General features: G+C 46.6%; 1 protein-coding gene across 1 annotated transcript in view; it reads right to left on the bottom strand.

Moving 5' to 3' along the window:
* The window catches only part of LOC120415617 (transcriptional activator cubitus interruptus), a 71,231-nt gene that overhangs the window by 8,331 nt on the left and 35,518 nt on the right, over nt 1-27,382 (bottom strand). Inside the window, exon 2 of the mRNA XM_039577216.2 lies at nt 5,189-5,625. Within this exon, the coding sequence (XP_039433150.1) occupies nt 5,189-5,625 (437 nt within the window). The remainder of the gene's footprint in view (nt 1-5,188; nt 5,626-27,382) is intronic.

Raw genomic sequence — 27,382 nt, 5'->3', positions numbered from 1 at the left:
TTCGTTTTTCTTCGCCGAATGTACATGGCGCTTTTTCATGTTGCTTTTTTTCGTCACGAGGTTTATGTAGCCTTTTGTTTGACAGGTTGACAGGGCTATATAAACAGGGACTGCTGATGGCAGAGATTTTGTTTATGTTACTTTATTTAAAATCATGATTAAACAGACTTTACTGAAGTAACTTTTGCTCATTTTTGGTGGAGAGGTAGCTTATTAGAAGTACTTTCAGAATATACAATAACCCAGAAAGTGTCAAAATGTAAATGATGCCTTTTGAAATGTTACCGTCGATTTGAGAAGATATAAAGGCTTTTGTTTGAACAGATCATTATTGCATTTCAATTTCAGTCATCTTTGGAAGTTAATAATCTGGGGAAAGAAGAAGGGGGGGGGGGGGGGGGTTTCTCGGGCTATTTTTTTATTCTGGGTCAAATATGAGCAAAATCTGTCAACATAAACTCAAGCTTCTCATGCGCCACCACGCCAACGCACACCGCGGGTTTGGTCTTCTAGCTTCGGTACGAGCCCGAACCCAGTGATGTGTTGGTATTTTGGTTCATCGTACCAGCGCACCAAGACACTCGTCGGTTCGGTTTCGTGCCTGGCACTCACTCGTAGCATGAACCCAGTGTATGAGCCAAGGTCGTTCACTCGGTACGAGCCGAGGTACGTGCCGTTAGGGTGGGTACGGATTTTAAAAAGTTCTCAGATCAAGTTCTGGTGTGGTTCCCCTTGTAGGGCATACCCAAAGGGACTCTCACACCAAATCTCAGCTCATTTGGTTGAAAACTGGCTTGTCTCAAGCGGGTTCAATTTTACATGGAAATTACTATGGGAAATTTTGAATTTTCGTTCATTCGCTCCTACAGGCCTGGGGAAAACATGTAGAAACTTCTAGGATGGCCAGAAATGAGCGGAATCGTCTGGAGAACAACTTTCCCTAAGAAACCAGGTCGATTCGTTCAACCCCCAACGAGCTCAACGGCAATACATCCGGGGTTTTCGGAACCAATGGTTTTCCCCAGAAAAGCAACAAATTTTCCTTAGCATGCTATGAATGCTTGATGAAAACCGCGACGCCACATGTCAAACAGCTACCACGTGATTGTAAAATTTACACCATAACATTTTTTTTTCTTAGTTGGAGGTTTAGAATACAGTTAAATAGTATCAGGATCACCATAAATTTTAATTCTATGGTTCAAAAAGTAATAAAAAGTAATTTTTTATAGGCGATGCTAGTCCACGTGGTAATTGTTTGACATGTGGCGTCGCGGTTTTCATCAAGCATTCATAGCATGCTAAGGAAAATTTGTTGCTTTTCTGGGGAAAACCGTTGGTTCCGAAAACCCCGGATGTATTGCCGTTGAGCTCGTTGGGGGTTGAACGAATCGACCTGGTTTCTTAGGGAAAGTTGTTCTCCAGACGATTCCGCTCATTTCTGGCCATCCTAGAAGTTTCTACATGTTTTCCCCAGGCCTGTAGGAGCGAATGAACGAAAATTCAAAATTTCCCACAGTAATTTCCATGTAAAATTGAACCCGCTTGAGACAAGCCAGTTTTCAACCAAATGAGCTGAAATTTGGTGTGAGAGTCCCTTTGGGTATGCCCTACAAGGGGAACCACACCAGAACTTGATCTGAGAACTTTTCAAAATCCGTACCCACCCTAACGTGCCGTGGTACGCGCCGTGGTATTAAACCCGGTTTGTACCTCCGGCGTATACCAAGGCACGTACCTTGGCGCGTACCGAATGAACGACCTTGGCTCATACGCTGGGTTCATGCTACGAGTGAGTGCCAGGCACGAAACCGAGCTGACGAGCCGAGCGTGTCTTGGTGCGCTGGTATGACGAACCAAAATACCATCGGCTAGAGTGAGTCGGGTACGGGTGTAAACCAAACAAAGCAGGCACAAAGCAAAACCGAGGTACAAGCGAACCGCGTGTGCCGCACGGTGCAGGGAAGCTTGATAAACCATTGGAAATGCTCTATAACTTTGTCAAACATACCAAAGCTGTAAAACTCGATCGTGAAATGTTAACAGCGATTTAAAAAAGTTTTATTTGCATGCAAAGCATAAATAATTAACAATTAATAACGAATCCATTAAAAAAATGCAAACGTTTTAATTAAACAGATTTAAATTTTGAATCGAAAAAATATTACAAATCGAAACGTGTTGATTGTTTTTATTTCAATGTTATAAAACAATAGTAAAATTTTCTTAATTCTCTAATTTAAGTAATAATTAAAGTATTTTTAATATTTTAAATTATAAATTTAAAAGCTCAAACTTGACTATGATTTCGACTGGCAAAAACGCACTTTTTACGCAAACCTTCTTTTTCAAGAGGATACAATATGAAAACAAAAAAATGAATTTTGTTGGTTCCAAATTTGATTATCTATAAGACAAAGTAAAAAAAAAGTTTGACTTTATTTTTGACGTTTTCAGAAAATTACGCTTGTTAAAAAAAATCTCAGCAATTCAGAAATCTAAATATCCAAAAACTGACTATTTTGCGCAATTTCGTTCCCGTGTGAAAAATTTCCCTTTCTAGAATTCCCATCAAAACCCTCAATTTTACCAATGATATAAAATTGATTTGAGGAAAATCTTTTTCAAGGTACCGATTTTTTAACCTTTGTATGGACATTTAACAACATTATATGAGGATTTATATGGTCGAAGAGAAAATACTCACAAAATTTCAGCCAATCAAAAAAACAAAAAATAGTTGAAGGAAATTGTTTACTCTCATAATTCTTCTGATTTATCATTTATTTGTTGTTTTTTTAATCTTTTGTTTCAAACTTTGAAAATGTAAATTTAAATTTAAAATTAAAAAAATATTTTCAACGTCAACGTTTTCTTGTTTTTCAGTATTAATTGAAATATTTTTTAAATCAAAACGAAATTTGAAGGGCACGGCATGCAGATGAAAAATTCCAAGCTTTATGAAAATTATTAAGTTTGATTGAAAGCCGATCAAAAACGGTTTCATTTGAACTAGCGCTGCTAGCGAACTTTTGAAAGCTATTCTAAGAAAAGAAAATATTTTTCGAAAATACCTGTAACAAATATATTAATTTGATGTAACAAATATTTTAATTTCATAAACGTTTTCATACTGAGGTCAGATTTTTTTGTCATTTGATGTAAAAACTTTCCGAAAAAAATCCTGTCGGTTTCGGGAAAATCTGGGAATTTCATAACCGAAACCCTGCTTAACAGTTATATCTACACTGAAATAAAAAAATAGTACCAAATTCCTTTATTCTAGGAATTTTGCCTCTTTTCCTTATTTAGTAATCGGGTTTTTTGGATTACTTAGTTAGGAAAGGAGCCAAAATTCCTAGAATTTAGGAATTTGGTACTTTTATTTTTTTTTAAGTGTACGTGAAAATGAAGTACTTTTGAAGCAATTTTATCGTTTCTGGAGCAACATTTGAAAGGGGCGGTACGACATAGCTCTTAGGGCATCTCCACCGCAGAGATCTAATTGCGTGGCAAACCTATCGGTTGGATCCCCAGTTATAGCTTTGCTCCGTACCTAATGCACGTTTCCGCACTGCTAGGAGTTAATTTGGCTACTGAATCAAGCCCACCGCGGGGATCTAATTTATTCATTTTCAAATTCTAGCCATTTTGTTGATCAAAATCAATGAAACTATATTCTATTTACACTATGTGTCCAAATTGATTGCGTATATCAATAAAATTTCATTTCATCAAAATTTTAAAAGAGTTCATCCGATTTGCTCCCGACATGTTTGCACCCCAACTTTCGCACCGCGAGTAGCAAACCTAATGCTAAATTAGCATTCAAGTTCATTCAGCGAATAAAAAGTTCATCGGGGATCCGTCGAGTAGCCAAGATAGGTGCTCGAGTCCTCGAGTCCCCGAGCTGCGGGTGGCAAATTTTTTCAGCGATTTTTTGAATTATTTGTATTTGTTTTGGTTGTTGTTTTTGTCTTCAAAAATGGCATAGTTGCAAAAAGGCGCATTTTAACAAGAAAATCCAAAAGAAATGAAATTTAAGTTTCAGTAAATGAATGAAGATGCTAGTGAAGATGCATTTAATTTGAATATCAAATTTGAGTGAATATTAAAGAAATCAGTAGTTTGGTTCAAAATTACTGAAATTTAAATTTAAAAATTGCGGAAATTTTTTTCTTTGTATTATTTTTTAAATAAAAACTATTAAACTACCTACATTTAATATAAGTTAAGTTATTTTTAAATTATGCTTTAAAATTCAAATAAATACCAAGCGAAACAATGTTATTGGTGGAGGAGTAAAGACAAATTCCGAATACCTACGTTTTTCTTATTTTATATTATTTTTATTTTCATTTCACTTAAAAATATTTTGAATAGTTGTACACACCATAAAACTGGATGACATTGATAGGTGACTATGATAGGTTTATGATTTTATTGTAAAATTTAAAATACGAATTAAATACAAACTGAATGGTATAAAACCATGTTGACCTTGGTAGATAAGTGTTCAAAGTACATTATGAAGCAGTTTTCGAGACAAATTTTCAAAAGTTTTAAAAGTTAGTAAACTATAATTAGATAAAAATCATTATTTTATTACTTTAAAAATGTCATGTTTTCTCAATGAAAATGAGTGCGAATTGGAAAACAGACTGCATTATCAGATTTTTTGAACAATTTTACTCTTGAAATAGTTCAAATTGTTATTGAAACAGAATTCAAAAATATCTTCAAATTTATTAGAATTTTCATTACCAAAACCTTTACAGTAAATTTGTATTTTTATTTATTAGATTCGGATGAACACGGATGAACTCGAGAGCTAAATTAGCTCTCGCACAAATACCGCGGTGGGCTTGACGCGGGTGCCAAATTAGCTTTGCAACGAAATTAGGTCCCTGCGGTGGAGATGCCCTTACGGCGTTTCATTACACGCGCTTAAATGGGACGAAAGGCCGTAAGAGCAATGTCGTACCGCCCATTTCAAATGTTGCTCCAGGTTTCAAGTTGACCTGATATCGCAGATTTCTGCTGACCAACGCTTCAATAACAGTAGTTCAGATCTTCAATTTCGCTGATGCTGGCTCAAACGTGCTCAGCTCCTCAATTGACGACCATGTAGTCAAAACAACGGCATTTGGCGAACGCCAGAAATTGGATCAGTAAACAACCGACTTACCATGCAACGACGCCGACGCATGCTGCAGCGAGTAGAGATGCTCCATGTAGCCGGGTATCCTGTACGCCGGGTGGAAGTCTCCCGGATGGGGCACCGGCACCGAGGGCAGCGTCGTCTGTCCCGCAGACGACTGCTGCCCACCCGGCGGACTGCCGGGACCACCGTTGGTCGTGGGCAGGCCCGGGCTAGAGTGACCCAGTCCGGCCGCTACCCGGGGCTCTTCGGGGCCCCCGGGGCTGCTGGACGCCCCGGAGGTTGCGGGTGGGGAAACCGTTGTGGTGGGGACGGCCAGCGCTGGCGCTGGCGGCTGGTGGTGGTGAGGTAATACTGTACCGGCGGCAACGGCGGCGGCCTCTGCGCTGGCCACGGCAGCGGCCACGGCGGCTCGACGGGCGCTCAAAAGTTGCAACTCTGCGAAATTTGCATTGTTACTCAGTCTGGAAAGAGGAGAAGGAAGGCAAAAAAAGTCAAATTAAAATATTATGTTACTCACATACTGGCCGAGAGAGAGAGAGAGGGCGAGCGAGATTCGCTTGATCGAAGGCCAGATTGGGTCTCGGGGACCAAGGCGCAGATATGCTAATCAGGAGCTTCTTGTTCGCTAACCAAAAATTCAGGCAGTCCCCCCGGGAGGACCGCGTGTTAAAAGTGTTTTAGAGCGAGCGCGTAACTCGATACCCAAACCAATAAATAATCCTTTGATGACTTTTTCGTCTCGGATGGGGAACGACCTTTTTTACCCCCTCACAGACCTTCGACGGTCCGTTAACGCTCGTTTGCGCGCAGAAATTAGTTTTTGCGCGCTGGATGAGGGTAAAAAGCAGGCCGTTCCTTTGGCTACCCTTTTTTTTAGTACAATTGTACTAAAACGACCGCGTCGCGCGTAGAGCGAGGGCGATCAAAGTTCCGCAACCCGTTGCAAGATCAAATGTTTACACGCGTGTTTAGACTTCAAAGCTTGACGTTGTTGGTGCACGTTTGTGGTTGGGATCACTCTCCAGGTGCGGGATCAACGGCAAGATTAAAGCCAGAGCCGAAAGGCAACTAAAACTTGGTCGGCGGAAGTGGCCGAATCGATATTTCAATCAACTGGCAGCCCTGCGCAGTGCGGGACCTGGACCGAACCCGCACTAGATCAAAGAGAGTAGGAGGGGAAAATTAATTAACAATTGGTGCTGGAGTCCGGCGCGGACGGAGCGTGCTGGATCTGGATTAGTTTGTTTTAGTAACCGTTGTAAACAAACATGTACGCGCATTGTTCGGCCTTTTGTAGCCTTTACAGGTCGATTGATGTAGGAACGTGATCGCCAATGCGTGTAGAAGGTGCATTTAGAACAGTAGTTGTCACCTACTGCCTCATCGACCAAATGCACATCTAAAATAACTAGGCTACGGAAAAGATTCGGCAGCAATTTTGTGTGGTTTGACGTTTGCGGGGAGAGTCGAAAAAATGTAAACAAAGTTATGGGAAAGTGCATTGACAGATATTTGGACGAAATTTGAATAAGTTTGGAAATCTGGCAGCGCTGTTTGATCGCTGGAGCTGTCAATCGCCTTACCGACCAAACCTATCCGAAAAAGGGCAATTAGGACGCGCTACTTGGGCAATTACTTAGCACGTTCGGGTTCCGAATCTCGTTCCAACTGGCTTGACTTCTCGGAAATGCCGGAGATGCCAACCAATTCACACCCGGGTACTAATCAAGATCGGTTCGCTGGTGGTGCATCACCGTCGTCGTCGATCTTCCAGCTGAACACATGCCATCGTCGTCGTCGTAGTCACTAAGCTTATGAATCTATCATCGCTGCCCCTCGATCTCTCTCGCTCGCTGTATTTACAATCTGTTTGTTTTGCTAATATCGCTGTTATTATAGCGCATATATTTATACAGTTTTAGATCCCCGCGGCCATAAGTAAACACGATTTTGTGTGGACGATGAAGACATAGTATAGTTTCTGGAGCGCCAACTCTTCTTGCTGCCACCGCGATGTCGACGCGATACGATCGCGGCAGATGATGGACGATCGTAGGCCGCTTGATCCCTCGCGGGATTAGGCGCTTGAGATATTTACTTTTAATCCAATTTGTTGATACAGCAGAGTTGGTTGCCGGTCAAATATTGATCCGTTCAATTACCGGTGATCGCCGTGGACAAGTCGTCAATATTTGACTAGACGAGATATTCGGGGGCTGCTCGTCACAATCTTTCCCGTGACATTTTGTTCGCGGCGTAACCTCGTCGGGACAATTCCAAGACTTGGTTAACTCTCAATTGATGACTCTGTTAGCCGAAGTAGGGTTCGCTTTCGTTTATGTTCGACAAACTTTGCGCGAGCGCGTTGTGTTTGATCTCTATCATTTCAATTGAAAGCCAAGCCGCGTCGTCGTCGTCGAAGACAATTCCCAGGAATTCTGGCCTGCGCTGCGCTGCGGTGAAAAGGCTGATTTGAATATGCGTTGTTTGCCGATTCGCAGGCGAAGGCAAGCTAAGAAACAATATGTTATTATCTGATCGCCGGGGATGAAATATTAAAATGTCGAAAATTGCTCTGCCTTGCTGCGCGTCGATGATCGCAATCGTTTAACATTCTTGTTGGGGGCCGCCACGAATGAAAACACGCTCGGGTCCATGTAGTGCGTTGTCGTTGTGATCAATTGAGACCTCCTCGGCAGGTCATCATGCTCGGCAGAGTTGGCACTTTATGGTGATTTATGCTGATTGTGTTCCGCAGAAGTGAATTGCTCAATCACGCACATTTTGCTGTGGGTTGGCACATAATGACAGCTTGTGCAGTTTCAATTAACAGTGTGAAGTGACAGCTGCCACTGTGACAGTTTAATGGTGTCAAAGTGGATACACTGAAATCCTTATGGTTTGATACCTATTGTTGTCAAACAAACGGAATCACTTTTCTTTTTAACACCCCCTTTACACAGAGCTCACACTTACTACCGAATGTTTGATAGTAAGTGTGAGTCCCGTGTAAAAAGTGACAGTTCATTACTGTTATGTTTGACTTTGTCAAACCAACGGTTTGTGTGTCAAAGTGTCAAAAGAAAAAGTGATCAACCACCGGGGGTTGAGTGTACTGTCATAGAGTTATCTACGTGCGCATGTATTGCGTGTACGTACACGAAAAAAAGTGAGGTTAAAATTTGTACCGGCCAGCAAAACAAATGGTGCGCTAGTGTGTGTGAAATCGGGCTTAGATAGCTCTATTGTTTGCCCAACTGTCAACGCTCGTGAGTGACTGAGTGCCGGCCATTTGTGGAGAGAACAATAGCAGGCGAAAATTGCTTGCAGACCACCGTTTTCCCCCGGATTTCCAACGCAAACAAAACCAAATCGAAAACCGTGCAGCAGGTATTTCCTTTCACGCTGGGTTTCTTTACGGAAAACCCTCATGTTTTGGTCCCGCAAACCGATCGGGTGGTCCTCCCGCCACAAGATCCTCCCTTACTTGAACGAAAATTCGCGTGAACTCCGGCATCTAGACGGTATTGTTCAGCAACGGCAGCCCAAGTAACATCGCAGATCCTTTGTTCACGCGAGCTGTGCTGTGCTGGATCATGTATCCGATGAGGGCCGCGCGCAATGCTGGTCCATTCTTCCCTGAAAGGATGATTGCTTTATTTGATAAGCAAATTATCTATTATGATGGGATTGTTTTTCCTACCCTTTCCTTTCCGACCGCGCGCAGCGCACCGAGCATAAAAAGCGATCGCGAATAATTGAGAAATAACATTTCATAAATAGAAAGAAGCGAAATAATGCGCGGTGAAGAAGGAGGGGGAGAGATCGTTTTGCCCGAAAGGGTTCTCCCTGGTCGGGATTGAGTTGCACATCGCCGGGTACTGCAGGTACTACTCCACACAGGAAGATTAAATAAGAGGAAGAAAATAACAAAGGCGAGGAGAAAAGTAAACAATTTGCTGCGAGGCATAAAAACGAGAAAATTATGATCAGTGGGGCTCAGCCTCCGCGAGATGTGTTCTTCTCTGCTCTCGAGGATTTCGGGGCAGGTGAGGACGCGTTCGCCGGGACTCTCGACTCGGTCGCCGGAGTGTAGATAATCGCGCGCGCCCATGACTTCATGATGTGCTGGGGCTCGAGAGGCGTTCGATTGAGCGTGATAAAAATCACTGCTTCGGCGTGTTCTTTCCCCGTCGCTCGTTCCAGCTGATCGCTTTTAATTGAAGCCCCCCCATCGGACTTGGCCACGCCCACCAATTCAGCGGACCCCCGATCACGCCTCCGCAAGCCGAGGGGTCTTAATTTAATTCCTTTTGTTTTGTCTGGTCAGGCCTGACCGTGTCGTGGCCGCAGAGATTGATCAGATTGGGAAAAATCCACAATTCGATGCGCGCTCCGTCGATTCCAGAATTTCACCCCGGAGAACACTCACCTCGAGGGAAAGAAGTTCGTGATTCTCTCACACAAACGCGCGCTTCTCACACGGCGAAAGAACAATCACAAAATCAAACAAAACAAAGCAGGCGACGCGCGCGGGCGCACGATCGGATACACTAGTAAACACACACAGGAGACCACGACGTTCCGGGGCAAACTGGCGATCGAGAGCCGGTGGCCGATCGGTGAGAGGTCCGTTTGTTTTTTTCCTCCACTGAGAACGAGCTGTGAGAGGATCACGGGGGAGAGAATGAGTAAAGAGAGGAAGAGAGACAATTGGTTACGCTCTTTATCAATGTTTTTGTTTGCTCAACGCGGAGAGAATGCGCTCTCAAATACCGACACAACCGAGTCCGCTCGTGACCAGATAAGGATGACTCAATCTGCGCGGAGGAAATGATTGAATTGTTATGTCAAAAGCTGTTACGGAATGTTTTAATGGCGCACTCGTCACTCACGCGAATAGAGCAGATGGCGCCCTGTGCTCGTCTAATGAGTTCCCGGAAAGTCAGGACCCAAAACGATGAGTACCTGCTGGTCAATTTGCAGATTTGACTCAGAGTGCGCAGATGCCAGCAGTTCTCCTTTCGGGTCCTGATTAAATCGGAAATTATACATTTGGCCAGTGCACGTTTGTTCGTTTCTTCCGTTCCTTCGTGGCAGTTCACTGCAACGCCGTTGGGCACCCTTGTTTCAAACTTCGGCTCAGAGTGTGCGTGAGACGCGCAGGAGGCTGTGCAGAAAAAAAACACATAAATATCTAAATTAAGCCATTATCTTCCGAGCCGAGTCGGGTCTGGGAAGCTGGGCTGGGTCGGTCTTCGTTAGGAAGACCTGCGGCGGCAGGAACCGTCATAATGGGAACTGCAGTCCGGTGCGTGACTTTTATCAGCTAGTCTGAGTTGGTTGTTGCGAAACGCTTGTTTGCTTAAAATAAGCGGCTTTGCACAATAGAGGGAACGCTGGGAATCGGGAGATAAGGCAGAACCTTGTGAAGGGTTGGAAGACTGCGAGGGTGCGCCGCGTGCAGCAGAGAACTCATCGTCGGGGGCCCTTTGCTCTTTTGCCGCCCGGTAATCAGTGCAGATTGGGTGGTTGTTATTGTGGTTTTGTGCAGAATGACACCGCCGCGTAGTTGGGGCCACCCCACAATAAAATGGAACTGCTGCACGCACCCCTCGGTGCACTTCGGTCGATGAGGCAATTTGACAGTTCTGGGTGACGCGTCTGGTTGACGGAGAAGAGAACAACAACACGCTAGGCATTGTGAAAGCTTAGTAAAAGGTAAGTGATTCTTGGTTCCCCGCTGTGCAAAAACATCGAAGTTGTAAGTAAATCACAAAGGAAGTCGCAAATCCAAGCCGCGTCTAATTAACCTGAATGTCCAGAGCGCTCAGGCAGGCAGGCAAGGCAAGAAGGAGTCACCACCCGAATCGCGGTCGCATCCATTAGCATCGCGACATGATTTCCGATTCCACGCAGATTAAACCTGTTCGATTGCTGCTCCCTCGCAGCCCCGGAGCAGGTTTCCCACAGAACATGACAGCGCGACAGCGCAGAGCTCGGGTGGAAATAATTGGATCACATGGAACCGCGCGCCGCGATCACCATCGGATCCCTGCCGTTAAAAGTTGGACGACCGGGGACATCGCGGTTCCGGGCATCGATCGACGGGGTCCGGTCCAGCGAGAGAGAGAGAGAGATAGAGAGGGAGATGAAGATAAGTGGATTGATGAGAATGTAAATAATGAGCGAATCCTCCCAGCAGCGCAGAGCCGTTGTGGAAGCCGAAGATGGGTGGGAAGTGAAGAAGGAGGTTGGTGCGAGGATCTTGACGGAGAAGATGATTGACTCGGTCGGTCGCCGATGATGAAATAATGTCTTCTTTTCCAGCGACTCTCTATAATTAAAGCTGGTTTCGGATCGGAGTCCGCTCGAGGGAGCCGTTGGTGGTGAGGCGTTTTATGACTTGCGATTGTGCCGGCGCGATTGGATTCGTGTCGGGAGATCTCTCGGCTTGGCGAAAGGAGCGAAGCGACAACGACGAATCCTACCGAAAACAAGCTGATAAAGATGTCATAAAAGCAGTTTTTTGCCCACTCGAGGAGCTTTCGGTTTCGACCCGGAGGCGTTTCCGAGCGGTGATCATTCGGTCGTGAAATCCGCTTAAATCAAGTCGTCGCGGGATCGAATTCCAGCAGTGGGCGTGATTGGCGGCGTGCGCGGTTGACGAGCTGCCCCCTGTAACTGTCAAACGGCGGTCACCTTTCGACGGTCGATGGTTCCATTTTGGGACGTTCAGTCGCAGGGGTGCGACAGAGGTGTGAATTTCAAACGCGCCCTGACCGCAGGGGTGTTCGCACAGAAAAGGAAACTTTATAAATAATTAATAACCTCCACAAGAAGGGGTAAGCCCCAGTCCCGAGGAGATACGTAACAGGCGGTTACAAATATATTCATGTTTCATTATGCCCCTCGTTGAACCAAACGCGCGCAAGGTTAGGGCTTCTGCTAGACGCTGGTACTGGTACCTCGGAAGAAAGAAGCGAAAAAAGGTGCAAAAACGAAGCAAAAAGTCACGGCGAGGAGGAGATTTCGCCTAGTATGTATGTTTTACAAATTGCTTCCCCCTTGCGCGTTGCTTCTTCCTCTTCGCAGCTCGAGAGTCGACTCGGCGGGGACGCATCGACGGCGTTGGCAGCGTCCGGAACGTTCACTTGCCTTCTATGCGATATTATTAGTTAATGTGTTTAATTTACTTGTTACTACATTTTACTTATCGTCATTGTTTCGCCGCGCGCGGAAGGCACGTGCTCCAGCGGGCCTCCATTATCTGTGTGCAAACGAGCTCTGGAGTACGTCGCAGATCATGGGAAGTGGACGAAGACGTTTGAATCGGCTGGCAAACGTCAGATGGAGATCCGTGTTGCCAGTTATATCAGGAAAACGCGTAACGAGGGGTAGTTCAAAGTGTGTGACTGGACTTCGCCTTACAGCAGATTTAAGGCATAATCGTCTTCACCCTAAGGCCAGTGACAATGGCTTGGAAAGCAGACGTCCACGACCTCGCGGAACATGAGAACGCACTACGCGGTTGACAACGCCGAGGACATCACTATTCGCGGACAATTTATCGCTGCACTTTGCGGAATGCACAACGAATGGCACTCCACTCCGCCGTTGTAGGACTAGACAGGCGGCGATGACAATTTATGCGACACCAGCAGCAGGGTGGACCAAATGGGAATAGGATGACCAACAGGATTTGGGAACGCTGAAGCAATACAAGCGAAGCAGTGTTGCCAAACATGTTTTCAAGAAGTGTCGAAACGTCAAGTGCAAGACAATGACAATGCAAGGCTACCTCGTTCCAGCTTCGACCTTCTACACCCTTCCCTCATTTGTTCGTGGCCAACTAAGGCCTGTTACTGTTACGTGCACACTAGTCCTAGGGGGCAGACAATAAATTAATAAAGCAAGCATGCATTCCAGGCACACTAGACGAGAGTCGCCCCAAGAGAAAGACGCGAGCAAAGCGAGCCGTGCAAAATGACGCTCCCTCGCCGTCCCCCTCGTAACCCCAACAGCAAGCTAATTGTTTTCGGTGTAAACAAACAAATCGTCTTTATAAATCATCGCCAGCAGCTGCAGCAATTGTGCAGCGGTGACAACAGCGACAGCTACAACAGTTTGCGCAATTTGTTGCAAACAATGGGCCACTAGGTGGCGCACGAGAGAACTGTCAAACCGGGGGGTCCACCGATGATGAGCTGGGTTCGCGCGATTTAAAGAAGAGGTGATCGCGCGCGATGATTTCCGTGGAAATTACAGATTGCTATAAATTTTATTTGCTGATTGCTGCTGCTGCTCCGGGAAAAAGGAGCGAGAAAATTGACCACAGTACATCATTCGTTCGTGCCGTTTTGTGGCATCGGATTTCAAAACAAGGGGTCTTTCGTTGGAACACCGCGCTCGATGGTCCGCTGGTGTTCAACCTTCAGGTTAACAAAACCTTCGCGGTAAATATGTAATTACTTTATTATTTTTCATTCCACCGATATTATGGCATCCTTTTCGGGTTCGATGCCGTCGGAACGCAAAACGGACAGGTTTTTTTTCGTGCCGGCGTGCTCAGCGCAATATTTCTTGCAAATTCGTGTGGAAAGTATTGGAACAAAAACACAGGGGAAGAGGTTAGGTTTTGCGCCAGCCGGCCAGAATCGCCCGAAGGGACTGGTGGCTTTGAATGAGTTCATTTTCGGAGTGCTTGGGATAAGCTGGTCGAACTCCACTGAGCGAAAATGTTCAATCTTTTTGTTGTTTTCAACAAAGTTTGCTGCACTGATAGTTCAATTTCGACTCAGTTCGACCTTTTGCTCATTCGGTCGGTGCAGGGATTTACAAATCTCAGGACCTACTTCGCTTGGTGCACGTTTCGCGCAGTCAGTGTACTCGTCGAAATCGAAGCAACACAAAACGAGCGAAATATAATACATGATATTATCGTGGGGAATCGTTTTGTTGTTTATTATAAATTTAGCTTTCCCTCCGTTTCGTCGGAGCACGCACTTTTGGAGTGCGCAGTTTATCAACTCCAGAGACCGTTTTGAGGGACTTAACCAAACAAAGCACGACGCATGCTTGGATCACGAGGAGAGACCTTTGGTGGGCCGTTGGCCCTCTGCCGGATCATTTGTGCAACTTTGTCGATCATGAGGAAATTCGAGAGCATGTTCGCTTTAATGGCTCTATTTCGCAGCAGCAGCAGCAGCAGCTTCAGAGGTAAACGGAGGTCGTTTTCATTAAACATTGCATAAATTATGCGTCTCATATTTATGAAGATGTTTATGGCCGTTTGACAGCTGCAGCTCGCCGTTGACGAATGGCCGCCTGGCTGTGGCGAGTTGATGAGGGGAAGTTATTTGCTGCCATGCCAAGTGATCATTCATTTGCGCGTCAATTTTCACGAATCGTCATCAACGCGAAACCCGGCGGCCGGCAGCGGCTTTAGCCACCGCAAGAAAACTGTATGTAAACACGCAAATGTCGAATTGGCCGAGGATTCTAATTACGAGAAGCGAGAAACCATCGGGCATATCTGGAAACCGGGAACGAACCGAAATTGAGGAGGGAACACAAACATTCCCGAGAAATGAGCTGGGTCGATTACCGAGAAGTGCCGGAAAGCCGAGGTGAATAATGAAAACATAAATTTTGGCAAGCATAATTTGCGCGACAGGTTCCTGCGCAGAATGGGAGTAAAAAAGACAAATTAGGAGCAGCCTCGGGCGGAAGTGCAGATACGTGGGTTTAGTAGTTTAACCTTATCGACCAAATTCGCTTTAATCTCTAAAAAAATGTCAAATGCCGAGGGGCGCTACAGATCTGTTTACATTGTTCACATCCAGGGCCGACTAACGGTTTTTTTCAATTCAAATTATTTTTGATCGAACCTCCGTCCACTTGTCTATGTCACATCGTAGAAACGTGACGTTTAACAAATGTTGTGCAATTTGAGCCGCAATTGTTTGCATTTGGATTCCGGAAAACGGAAAATGGAAACGGGGCCAATCGTTGCTCGGAGTCACTCCGATTTCGGGGAATAAAAAGAGCATCGTCGGGATTTGACGCTTCCCTTCCGGTAGCGTTAGAATCTGACGCTCGAGTTATTGATTCACGTCCTGTCAACAACCCGTTGCCAATAGCAGCTTAGCCGGAGCGTTCGCGCAGCGTTGTCGGTGATAAGAAGTCGGGGTTATCAGCGTGGTTGGGACCTTTTAGAAAAACGTGCGTTCATAGACGCTTGTTTCAAGACACGATCGGTGTAGATTTTCTTGACTCACCCCTTAAAAAATGGAAAGATGTGCTACTCGCGGGTCTATGTCCTAACATCACGATTCGCCATGATCTAATCACCTTCATGAAGAGCGTCGTAAATCACATTTAAAAGCGCCCCGTCGCAACCAGTAGCGCCCCATAACGGTCGCTTTAGCAAGCTTTTTTTGACACCTCGCGGTATCGCGCTTTAAGTGCGTGGTGCGATAATTGCGTGCGTGACCCATTTCACGTGTCCCGCGTGGTCGCCGCCTGGTTTGCCGCAAATTACCGGTATGAGGCTAATTGGGTGCGCTCTTAATAGTCCATTATTAGCCCCTTTACCGAGGGGGGTGCCACTCTCTAGCCCCGGTATCATGTTATTAATACCTTTCCCCTTGCGCGCGCGCGGTGCAAAATAGAGGCGGATGAAGGCTAAACGAGCCATTTTCGCCACATTGTATTGTGTAGTACACGGCGACGACGACGACCAGACTGTTGTTTTATTAAATCGAGTGCAACCGATTCGGTAGCGGTGGGAGAGGGGCGCGCTGGTGCATGAAATGAGTAATTTAGCGCCTCCGACGGTTTGTAAGACAGGAAGCTGGTGCGAAACGAGCGATGTTGGGTCGATGAGGCGCATCGAGCTGACAAGTGCGCAAAATAATGATAATCACTAGGATTGTAGTTGATGAGCACGTTGAAATCAAATGGCTACCAATTGGAGCTACCAACGATTTTGTAGAATGGCAACACTGCCCGTCCTTGAAAGCATCGAATTGAAAAGACAGAAAGCGGAAGCGGAATCGAACTGGTTACCAATAGGGGCTACCACCGCTGAATGTCAACATTGTTCGTTATTGATAGCATCGGCTTTAAAGACAGGAAGCTGAAGCGAAACAAGCATTGTTGGATTTAGTAAGGGCTAAAATTATAGTAGGCTACCAATTGTACTACCAACGCTTCGATCTGGCGTAATATCAACATTGCTGGCAACGGAAAGAAAATAAGCTAGAGCCAAAAGACAACAGCACTTACGTCGATAAGGCGTGTTGCTACCAATCTGGCGAGTTTCACGCTGGGCTCGACATTTTGATAAATTGATATAAAATTTTCAAGTAGTGATCCCACAAACACACTATTTTACGGCTGTTCGCCGCGGAAAAGTGCCGATTAATCAAACAATTAGAAAGTCCAAAGAGCTGAATAATTGCTACCGGCTCATCTCGGCTCGGCTAACTGGTAGCCACGGCCCACGCTCTCCCACTAATGCTGTGGAAGAAGACCGGTCCGTCCATAGTCGAGAGGAGCGGAGAAGCAAACAAAACCCCCGAAAATAAAAACACAAGAGTTACGAGGGGGCTGCCCAATTTGTGTATGAATGAGGTGCGGTGAGGTGCGGAATTTTTCAAGCTTTACTTTAGATTGAATAATTATGTTAATTATTCCATACAGAGTGTGTTCGTGTGTGTGTGTATCTCGCTGGTTTGCAGGCGAAAATTAAAAGATCTTACAAGTACAAAACGATGAGCCGGCTCTTCACCACCCTCCCGCTGCTCTTCAGCGCGAGTTGGAGGTAATTTAATCTGCGCGCACTCATCATCATCATCATCACGCTCTTTCGGTTCAATTTTCGCTTCATTGACCGAAACACCACCTCGCGCGAATCTCCGCGAGGAGTCCCAGAAGACCCAAGTCGTCGTGGCCGTCGCCGTCATCGTCGTGAGTGAAGATTTGTGTTCAAAATTTTATCTCCCGTCCATTCTTCTTCTCGTGCTCTCGGATGTGCTGCTCACCAGCTACTTCAGCTCCTGAAGTTCGTCTGCTCAGCTGCTGACTACGCGGTTTTGTGTGGTTAATTAACACCATGAATATTTAAGCAGCTGGCCACCACCACGGCCACGGCCCCTAATATATCAATTACGGCCAATCTCTGCTCGCGTCAGGATCGTCCCGAAGACCGGGCAATTACAACCGCAGTCTGCTGGTAATAACCCCCGCGGAGGATGTCCTCCAAATACCTGCAGATGTGGACCAGTGGGTGTAGTCCCTGTACAAGTCTCCACAACTCCGCGATAAGACCGTCTTGATCTGCTTCTCTTCGGTGAGGTGAGCGACTCTGCAGACTCCACACAAGGCAGAGCGATATTTTATTCCTTTAAATGAGTTTAAAAGTCCGTGGGGAGCGAACGACCGAGCGCACAGCGGTCGACTCCCTCAAGAAAATCGGCCAAAACTTGCCTGCGACATGTTGCGTTAGCGACGCATAAACCGCTCTTGCGCGATCACTGTGTGAGTCCGCTGCGATGGGAAGATCAGCTTAAGCTCCGGCCAAGATGAGGGGGGTGCAAAAACGTTAACCTGCGCGGCAACCGGCGCGGAGGTGCGAGGAAATAAACTCAAATAATAAATGCGCTCTCGAATAAATTTAATTTACATATACGAGTTAATCAATTTAAATAAGTTGTTGAGAATTGAAAATTGAGATATTCATCTCTCGCTCGCTCGCCGAGCGTTCGTCGCCGTTTCCGAAACATGTTTTGCTTTCTGCAGGGGCGAGAGCGAGAGCAAGAGCAAACAGGATTGTTTACAAGTGCTCGCGCTCACTCGCTCTTGCGAGCAGCTATAAGCCACGCCGCATGTAATTTGTGGGGAAGCTTTACGGGCTCATCTGTTTCGAGTGTTGTGCCTTTTGTTAATGGTTCTGACTTGTTTTGTGTACGTTGGAATTTAGCCCATTATTTAGAGGCTCCCCTAAAAAGAGAGGGCTCCGAGCGCCAAACAGATGGTTCCCGATAAGGTGGCCGAACCTTTGCAGTGCTGTTACTCAATTTTAGCTGGGATTCATTCATGCTTCAAGTACTTCAACTTTTGTTGAAGTTAAAGTGCAACTGACAGCTGGAACCGAAATCAAACTCAACAAAGATTGATTGAATCAAATGCAGATTCAGTAGAGTGTCACTCCCCTAGAATTTCTGGATGCAAGTTGCCTCATCGACCAAATATCAAACCAGTCTGCTCATGTTTGAAACAAAACTGGGATAGGGCAGTTGTCAAAAAAAACTATGTGCCTCATCGTCCAAGCGCAGTATTTTTTAATTAGGCAATCATAAACTACCTTATCGACCAAACGCACCAAGCAGATCAAAACAAACCAACTAGGCGCTAGTGTCACACGCTCGTTCAGTCCCAATCGCGCTTCCTGCCCGACGATCTCAGATCCAGCGGACTGCCCCCAGTTAGGGAAGCTGTCAAAAGTTGACAGCAGTGGCTTCCAAATTGAGGTTAGATCACGTTTGTAGGCTGATTTTCACCTCATTTCGCTCTCCCATCGTCAGCTGCTACCCGTGCTGCCCTCGATCGTAAGATCCCGGCCCGATTGTGGCCGCCACGGGATCCAACTTGGAGAGCGCGCGCAATCAAGTCCCAGCCCTGCCACAGAGTAAACGATCAATAAATTATTAATTTGGCATACGTTATTCCAACTATTCGAGACGATCGATCAAGAGGGTCTCTCCCTTCACGAGCGGTTCCCCACTTTTTATCGCATTTTTCCCGGGCATGCCACAATCAATCTTGCTGTGTGTTTCCCATTTGCGCCCGGTGATCCCCAGCGAGCGTTGCCCGAGAGTTGGACGTTCCCGGAGGTTTCAGGTCTTGGCGATCGTTTTTTTTTCCTTCTGTCTTCCTACCGTGAACCAACAGCTCTATTCAGCTGTGATGGCTGCGTGGCAGTTATTCCGCCTGATTGGGCCCATCTCGAGTCTCGCGATTGGTCATCTCAAGATAATCCACTTAACACAGTCTCCGGCTGCTCGCAGCCTGTCCGCCTCGATCAAAGCTGTACCCTTTCCGCGATTGAGTGATCGATAGGTGAAAATGATCGATTCTTGGGAAGATCTGGATGTCGCCAGAAATGGTCGTACACGGAAGTTCAAAGGTTGCTGGGTTCACCACGACCCTCGCTCGCTGATGGATCCCGCGCGCGTCCATAAATTAAGTTATTAAATCGTGAACCAACAATTTAATCGCTTTCCAATCACGCTCCGACGGGATCGGTCTTGGCGATCGCGATCAAGGAGAGTGGGAGGATCAACCGATCCGTGGTCGCGGCGGCGGCGGCGGGATCAATAAATTACCTTCATTTCCGTGGCTTTGGATATCGAGCTTATTTCATATTATTTTCGTTCAGTGTGGAGTTCGTTTTCGGTAAAGTACCACAATATTAGAGGTTCATTTTTTCTCTCTCCCGGTTGTTGTTTCGTTGTAGACGGGTCCGATCGTGCAACACGATTTTCGATGCGGTCCGTTCGTCGTTGTTTTGGTTTTGTTCATGGGAATGGTATGTCCAGGGTGCATTCCAGTAGTGGCAAGATTCTTTTGCTGGTATGTTATCTATGGTGCAAGACACGTGATATTGGCCAAGTTCGGAGAAGTGAGTTATGAAAGCTAGGCTGTCAACTTCCTAGCTCACATGTATCAAGGCTTAATTTGGTCGATGAGGATATACTTGGATCGCATATGAGTAAGGCAAATAAAAAAATATGATTTTCTTTAATTTTTAAATACATTTTTCGGAATATTGTTACACATTCGTGCGACCAGGCCTACCAGGTAATGTTTACCGCAAAGATGATTCATTGAAGTGGATTTAGTTTGAGCAGCAATGTTCAAAAAGGACTATAAGCTGTGCTAAACAAGAAACTAGTTTATATTTTACACTAATTCAATTGCAATTAAGTTATAATTGAAATTTCAATAAGAGTTTTTTTTTTAAATTCATAAACTGGATCAATTGTAGATCACATGGGCAGCTTGGTCGATGAGTCCACATTCGATGATAACACTGCCTCCAAATCGCATTGGCCTTCCCTCGCCAAAATCAAATAACACGGACAGAGAATAAAAATTTATTTTTTACGATCATTTTTTCTCCGTCCACTTCTTGACAACTTAATTTTTCTCCCGTTTCTCCAGCTCCGGCGGTTCGCGCGACCCGAGCAGTAATGTTTCCCCCAATTTGGGGCCTCGACTTGTCCAAACGCAAATATTTTTGCTCGGGTCGGGCAGTCGCGGCAGACAGATCGGACGCAGCTCAAATTTGCATACACGGCGAGGTCCCAAAATGTGTTTATTGAACTCGCGTATTCGTTTTCGGAATCTTCGGTTGAAAATTAAGCCGAACGCAGATTTCCGACGAGCTCGTTGGAGTTTGGGAGGATCGTAAGCGAGAGAGAGCTCAAGAGAAGAACCGTGCTCACGTGAAGATGAGCTCTGTTGAGATGCTACCGAGCGCGTGAGAGAGTGGATGGAAAGGAGCAATGTGAGAATGTGAGAGAGGGGGATGAAGCGAGAGCACAACACGCTGGAATATATTATTATTAATGGGAATGGGAGGTAATTGATGATGAAAATGAGATGATATTATACCTGCATGAAAGGCTATAATTTATTTATAATTTTTAAACATATATTTTTTCGGGGTGACTGTCTTTGCCGCGCGCACTGCCGGTTGTTCTAAGCGGACCCTTTCTCTTCCGAAAGTGATCAACGGGAACGTAAATTCGGTGTCGAAAAGCCGGACACTGCCGGCGCGGCTTCACACGCGCTTACCCGATGTGGCCCCGAGGGCAAACCACAGATCATTAGGCTGGATTGCTCACGATTCTTTCGGCAGCCAGCCCCAGAAAAAGAGAGGTCAACCGGCTGTCCGTTTTCACAAGTGGCAATTACCCCCGGACTTGGCCCAAATTGAGTCCTTCCAGGCCGGGGAGTCCGTAATTACCTCGGAAACGGTCAGCGGAGGATCCCGCCGAACTTTCGCCTTAATTAAGGTCCGATTGAGTGTCCCCTCCAATCAGGGCCGGCGATAAAAATTACATTCCAGAAATTATTATGACCCTCTCCGTGTACGAGCAGCGGCATTCCGTTGCGTTGCGAAAATAAGTTAGGGAGCTTTCTTTTATTACGTAACGCAGTAGGGGGGGAGGGGGGGTCGGAGGCCGTGTTACGCTCCATACAAAATTTTTAAAATTTGTATGGAAATTTTGTTACGAGGGGGGGGGAGGGGGTCTAAAAGTCCGATTTTTCGCGTTACGTAATAAAAGAACGCTCCCTTATCGGGTTTTAAACGACCCAAGGTCCGAACTCCTCGCTCGGTTCATGCTGATTTACACTCATTAAAATCGGCTGCGACGAATGGGTTAGCAAAACAAAAAAGGTCCTAAATTTGCGGTTGTAAAATTAATGAGCCAATCTCGATTTCGGAGGGAAAACGACGCCGGTTGGCGTCCAGTTGGAAACCACAAAACCCAGGGTGTAAAAGAGCAGACCGTGCTAATCGTAGCAACCACAGAAACGCCGGTTTGTTACGTGATCTCTGCTCGATCAGTTTGCGGTCAGCGTGTAACGTGTTCGGTCGATGAGGCACTCGTTTGACGGTTCGCTCAAGGACGCGTCATTGTCAAACTTAAAAGAATTTTGTTATTCAAGATAGTCGTAAGTAATTGTTGCATTGTGAACAACTCAGGTGCTCGAAAGAGAACAACTTCCGGCGCTGACAAACGACTTCCACCTCCGCCGCAAAACATGCGGTAATGAATTTTAAAAGGCAAAACTTTCCCCGCCTGTCAACGTGTGCACTTGTCACAAACGGAAAGGTTCATCGGTGCATCATCGTCGTTCAGTCCACAGGCAAACAACAAACAAACGGCGCATCGCAGCAGGCTAAAATTGGATAATGTTTGAGTAATCTATTCGAGTAGAGTTCCGAAAAAGCTAAACGAGGCAGCAGCAGCAGCAGTACATCACACATAACCTCACTAATGGTGCAGCAGCAGCGCCACGTAAACAAACGTGAGGAGGTGGTGTCCGAGCTGTGTGTTTGTAAACAACGTGCGTAACAACAAACTGCCGCGCAGCGGCACGAAGACAACACACCGCGAAGAAGACAAGCCTAATCTGAAAATATGTCTCCCGTTTCCCGTGCGCAGGGAGAAACTCCCGTCGACGACGACGTCGTCGTCGTCAGCGATCGATTAAATCTTGAGACGGAAGACGGAGCAGAGCAGAGCAGCAATCAACGAGCCAGCGATCGGTTCAGTTCCCGACCAAGCCGGAAACGTAAACATACACGCAGTCGCACCCGCGCGCCCGTTGACAACTCTGGGAAAATCGGGAGGAAAATCATCAATTTTCTGGAGCGCAAGGGAAAACTGGCAGTAATTGCCTCTAATGAAGTCGCGTTTTTGTTTTGCTGCTGCTGCTGCTAGTGAGGAGCAGGAGCGCACGCTGATAAGTGAGCTCTAGCGAGACTCTTGAGCGAAGTCTCGAGGCAGAGAGCCGATAAGTGAGCAGGTGCTGCCGCTGCCGTCACGAGAGTGCTTCTGCTCAAAATGTTGCTTCTGAAGTGCTACCGGTCTTTTGGGCCGGATGAGCGCTTCTGGTGTTGATTATTCGGTAGCAGTAGGATCACTTGAATCCATTCGGTAGCAGCAGCTATAATTTTCAAGATCATTAACCTAGTGGTGTTTGACTAACAATGGAAAGAGTTGATACATGCAAAATGCAAAGGACCGGGAAGTTTGAGGGATCGATCATTCATTGATGGTCGTACAGCGGACTAACATGATTGCAACGGGAATAGAAGCTGTCAAATGGTGACAACTGTCACTAGGCATTCGCTCCATTGATTATCGAGCGCCGCGCCAGCTGTCACTTTGACAGTCGACTTTATGGCGCTTGGCCGGCGGCTGGTCGTGTGAATGCTCATTGAAGTGATTCGACTTCACGATTCCATTTGTTCGCCGTTTCGCCGCTCCAGTCCAGCACACCGGCAGTATATTAATCTTTCAATGCCTTTGGCATGTTCTGGGCATGATTTCATTAATTTATTCATTCCGAATCCCTCGTTTCCCCTTGTTGTTCAGCAACAAGCCCAGTGCTCCAGTTCTGTTTGTCTGCAGCTGTATGTGCACTGTGCACCACTACAACAGGTCCGCGATCGTTAATGGAGCGCGGAGTGTCTTCGACCCCGCGTTTGCGATTCCTTTCTTCCTTGGACGCCGGATTAAAATAAATGTTTATGTGGCCAAGCGAGCGCGCGCGCCCGCTCCGGATGGAGCTCAGCTCCGAATGTCATCCGATTTCTGATAGTATCATTTCCATTTAATAAGCTTAAAATGTCACGTCAGACGTGAAACTCTGATCCAAGAAAGCCTCGGGATAAGTAGGAAGATCGAGGGCACGAGACAGTCCTCCGGAGAATGTGCCGCAGAATTGATTCTTTGTTCTTGCGGTTCAGCGCCATTTCCCGCGGCGCGGCGTAACCGAGCCGGATCCGCAGGTCGTAAATTTCACGCCCAACCATGTGCTGTGCGCGACATTTGACGACATTGTTGTCTCAAATATGGCCGCCGTTTGACACACAACCCCGACAAACGTCAAATGTCAAATCGTGTCACACAATGGGGCCCGAAGATTTCGATCGGCTGACAGAAGTCGCTCGCGACGACATCGCGCCGTGTCCGGCGGTCTGGACATTTTATTAAATTCAATTAAGTTACAAATAAATAATACATTGGCGCGGTAGGGTGACGGGCAGGGAGGTCTCCACAGTACCCACAGTGCAGAAATAAAAGCAACTGTCCTCGGTACGAGTGCCTGGAGGAGACGTAACGAAAGAAAACGGAGCGAATAAAACTAAATAAATAAATAAATGAAAATGATCATATAAATCGCAATAATAATAAATCAGATAATTCTGCAGTGGGTTTCCCTTCTGGGCCCGGGCGCGCGATCGCGAAGCACAAACTGCAATATCACACGTTTGTTTCGCGATGCTGGTCAACTTGTGCCATAAGAGAGTGGTCGGGGAGCAGGTCGTCCCTGCGAGGAGGAGGACGGCGAGAAGGAGGCTTTAATGGAGTGATATCGGCGCGACGCGACCACGGCCGACACCGGCCCGGTGGTGGTCAACGAGCGCGCAAGATCATCGATCGCGGCCCGCGAGAGAGACTTTAGAGTTAATATATTTATTTGCTTTTATTATTTACATGGGTTCGCCCGAGGGTCCCACCGGATGATTGGTCTTTGGCGGAACGGAGGTCCGCTGGTAATCGTGGTTTGGCCGTTGAGGCACACGCTGGGTAAGCTCCGTTAGTTGGCAGATTGTCGAACGTATGGTCGATGAGGCACACCGCAAACAGTAGCATCCCTTTCCGCACCTTCCAGGGTGATGATCTTGTGGACCACTTCCAAGTGGACGTACGACCTACCCGAAACGTTTGCATGATCACGCACGCAACGATCGCCGGCCTGCCCCACACAGCGAGTAATTGCTGGCTAAATGTGAACCTAATTGATCGATTACTAGTCCGATATGGCGCGAAACCTAGAGTCGATTGAAGCCCACACACCGCACCAAGGATTGAGCCGTTTCCGCAGCCGCCGTCCCCGCTAGAGTTTGGGGCTGGTCCGGCGATGATTGCGGCTCATTAGCGGATCACGATCACCAGCGTGCGATCAAGCGAAAGAGAGCGATCGATCGGGAAGGCGAACTCGGATTGACATGGGGTGATCGATTGATCGATCGCAGCGAACCGCGGAGGAGCGCGACGGCAGCTGGGTTGCGCGGTTGATTGACAGGATCGTTAGGAGGTGTGAGGCGAGCGATTGGTGGTTGCTGCTGAAGCGTTGTGTTCTACATTGTTGTTGGTGAAGTGAGCGTGATACTGATTGGTTGAGCTGTACGCGATCGAGTCGGACAGGTGTCATTAGCTACGGTTGACGGAAATTTCGGGGTTTTGTTTTTTTTTTAAACATACCATGAGATTTGAAAAAAATCTTACGATATTGTGGTAGAATTCTCGATTTAGTAGAATGGTGAGAGTGAAATGGTCTCGAGTTGAGTTGAGAGAATGGTAACCATGTCATTATTGTAACATTTCACGAAGAATCATTAAACCAAGAAGTCCGACTCACTAAGCCAGCTGTCAATGAACACTGAGCAGTGCGTGTGTGTGTCAATGTTCGGCGATCCTCTTCCGATCGGCAACTTCCAGAGTTCTCCAACTCCTCTAATAACACATAATTATCCTCGATTTGATTGAGTCATCAGTCGAGCGAGAGCTAATAACAAGCTTGCCGCACCGGGTCTCCGAAGAATGATGGTGGTGCTGCGGACAACGACACGGCACGGAGGCCAGGTATGAGAAGATTTGCCTGCCAATTTTCGACGGGTCTCTCTCTTTCAAGTTGCCGCGCGGCGCAAGATCAAGTTCTTGACTCTGTTGGCGGCGACGTCGGCGGCTACAATTCATTTGTGAATTTGTAAAGCGATGCACACACCGAGTTCGAGTCCGAAAGTGAATCATTAATCATGCCATTGATTGGTGGCAAAAATTTCCCGGACCTTCTGCGAACCAAAAAAAAAAAAACAACAACACATTCGGTGTGCAGAAAGGTCTCTTTTAAATGAGATCTCAACCTTGTTTTTTTTGTTTGGGTGCGCACGGGGTCGCCGCCGCCGGCAGCCGCCCCTGACAGCCGCCAAATGCAAAGAAAAAATGGAAAGGAGAGCTCCACAAAAAAAAATGCAAAACTCCACACACACATGACTGATTTGAATTAGATATGCATGCGAAGATTGGGGGTCCCTGCGCGAAATTCGCTGCGCGCATAAATTCTTGAAGCCCGAAGAAGAAACGAGCCGCCGCCGCCCGGTCTCGCGTCGCCGATTATTTGTAATCCCGGCAAAGTTCTGCTTAATATTCGGCTCTTAAAACGCCATAAAATGGCACTTTTTTGTGTGTGTGCGCGCGAGTTCAAGCTGACAGCCGCCGTGGCCTACCTAGATTTGACGCAGCCGACGGCGGCGTCGCGACCTGCCAACAATGGCGATTTATAGTATTGTAGGAACCGCGTGCGCGCGCGCGAAGATCACCGCAACAATACCATCGAACGAAGAGACGACTCTGCGGCCGCCATAAAACACTTCATAATACACACTGCGTGATGGTCAACAGACCCCCGGTCATCGGAGAAGCTGACGAACGAGCGAATAGAGCAATTTTTCGTTCGTCACTTGATAGCCGCCGCCGCAGAGAGATGATCGTGCAGAAATCTCGTAAAACATAACCTCTCACTGTGCGGTGTCGTCTCTTCGCCTGGTCGTTCCCGCGTTTCCTAATAAATTTATGACACATTATAATTCGCAACACGCAATCTCGCGGATCGTGGACGGACAACAACAACAGCGCAGGTCGGGGAAGACCCTACGGCGACCTTCACCGGGCGCTGTACGATCACGCACCACGACGAACCGGTCTCTGCATTGTGGGGTCTGTGCTGGAAAAGATGAGGAACAGTTTTTTTTACTCCCAGAAATTTGCATTCAACTATAACTGTCTCGCAGAATTTGGTGCCATCGACGTGCCATCCGAGCAGTGATGCTATGAAAAGGACAGTACTAAATTAACGTAGAACTACGCCATCAATTTACCCAAATCGCCCATCCAATCATATTTACCCCACTAAGTGAACCAAATCAAACTCCAAGCCCTGGACCAACTCCCCCGTGTACGACCGACTTGTATCATCATCATCATGAAGATCGCACTCGGTTGTGTGTACCGCTCTGCGGGGGTCTTCGTGAAACATGTTCATTTATTTGCTTTATGTTATGTTGTTACGTGTGTGCAGTGTACCAGCCAGCCACACACAAACAACTTGGGCAGGTGAGTGTTAGTGTGTTTGCGTACGGGGTGATCCTCAAATTGGCAACATAAATATCGTGAACATGTTCAACTCTCGACTCTCGAGTTGCTGCAATTTTCATCCCAAGAGGACTCTTCTTCTCCGCCTCGAGTTGAGAAATCCGCACTAAAAGGAAGACGGCGAAAAAAAGTGATTATCTTGCTCCTTATGCTTCGCACGCTCTCTTCATCTGCGCACACACACAATCACCCG

This window comes from Culex pipiens, chromosome 1 (genome assembly GCF_016801865.2).
Source record: "Culex pipiens pallens isolate TS chromosome 1, TS_CPP_V2, whole genome shotgun sequence".
Lineage (NCBI taxonomy): Eukaryota > Metazoa > Arthropoda > Insecta > Diptera > Culicidae > Culex > Culex pipiens.
The sequence above is the reverse complement of the archived record's forward strand: the minus strand, read 5'-3'. Positions and strand labels throughout refer to the sequence as shown.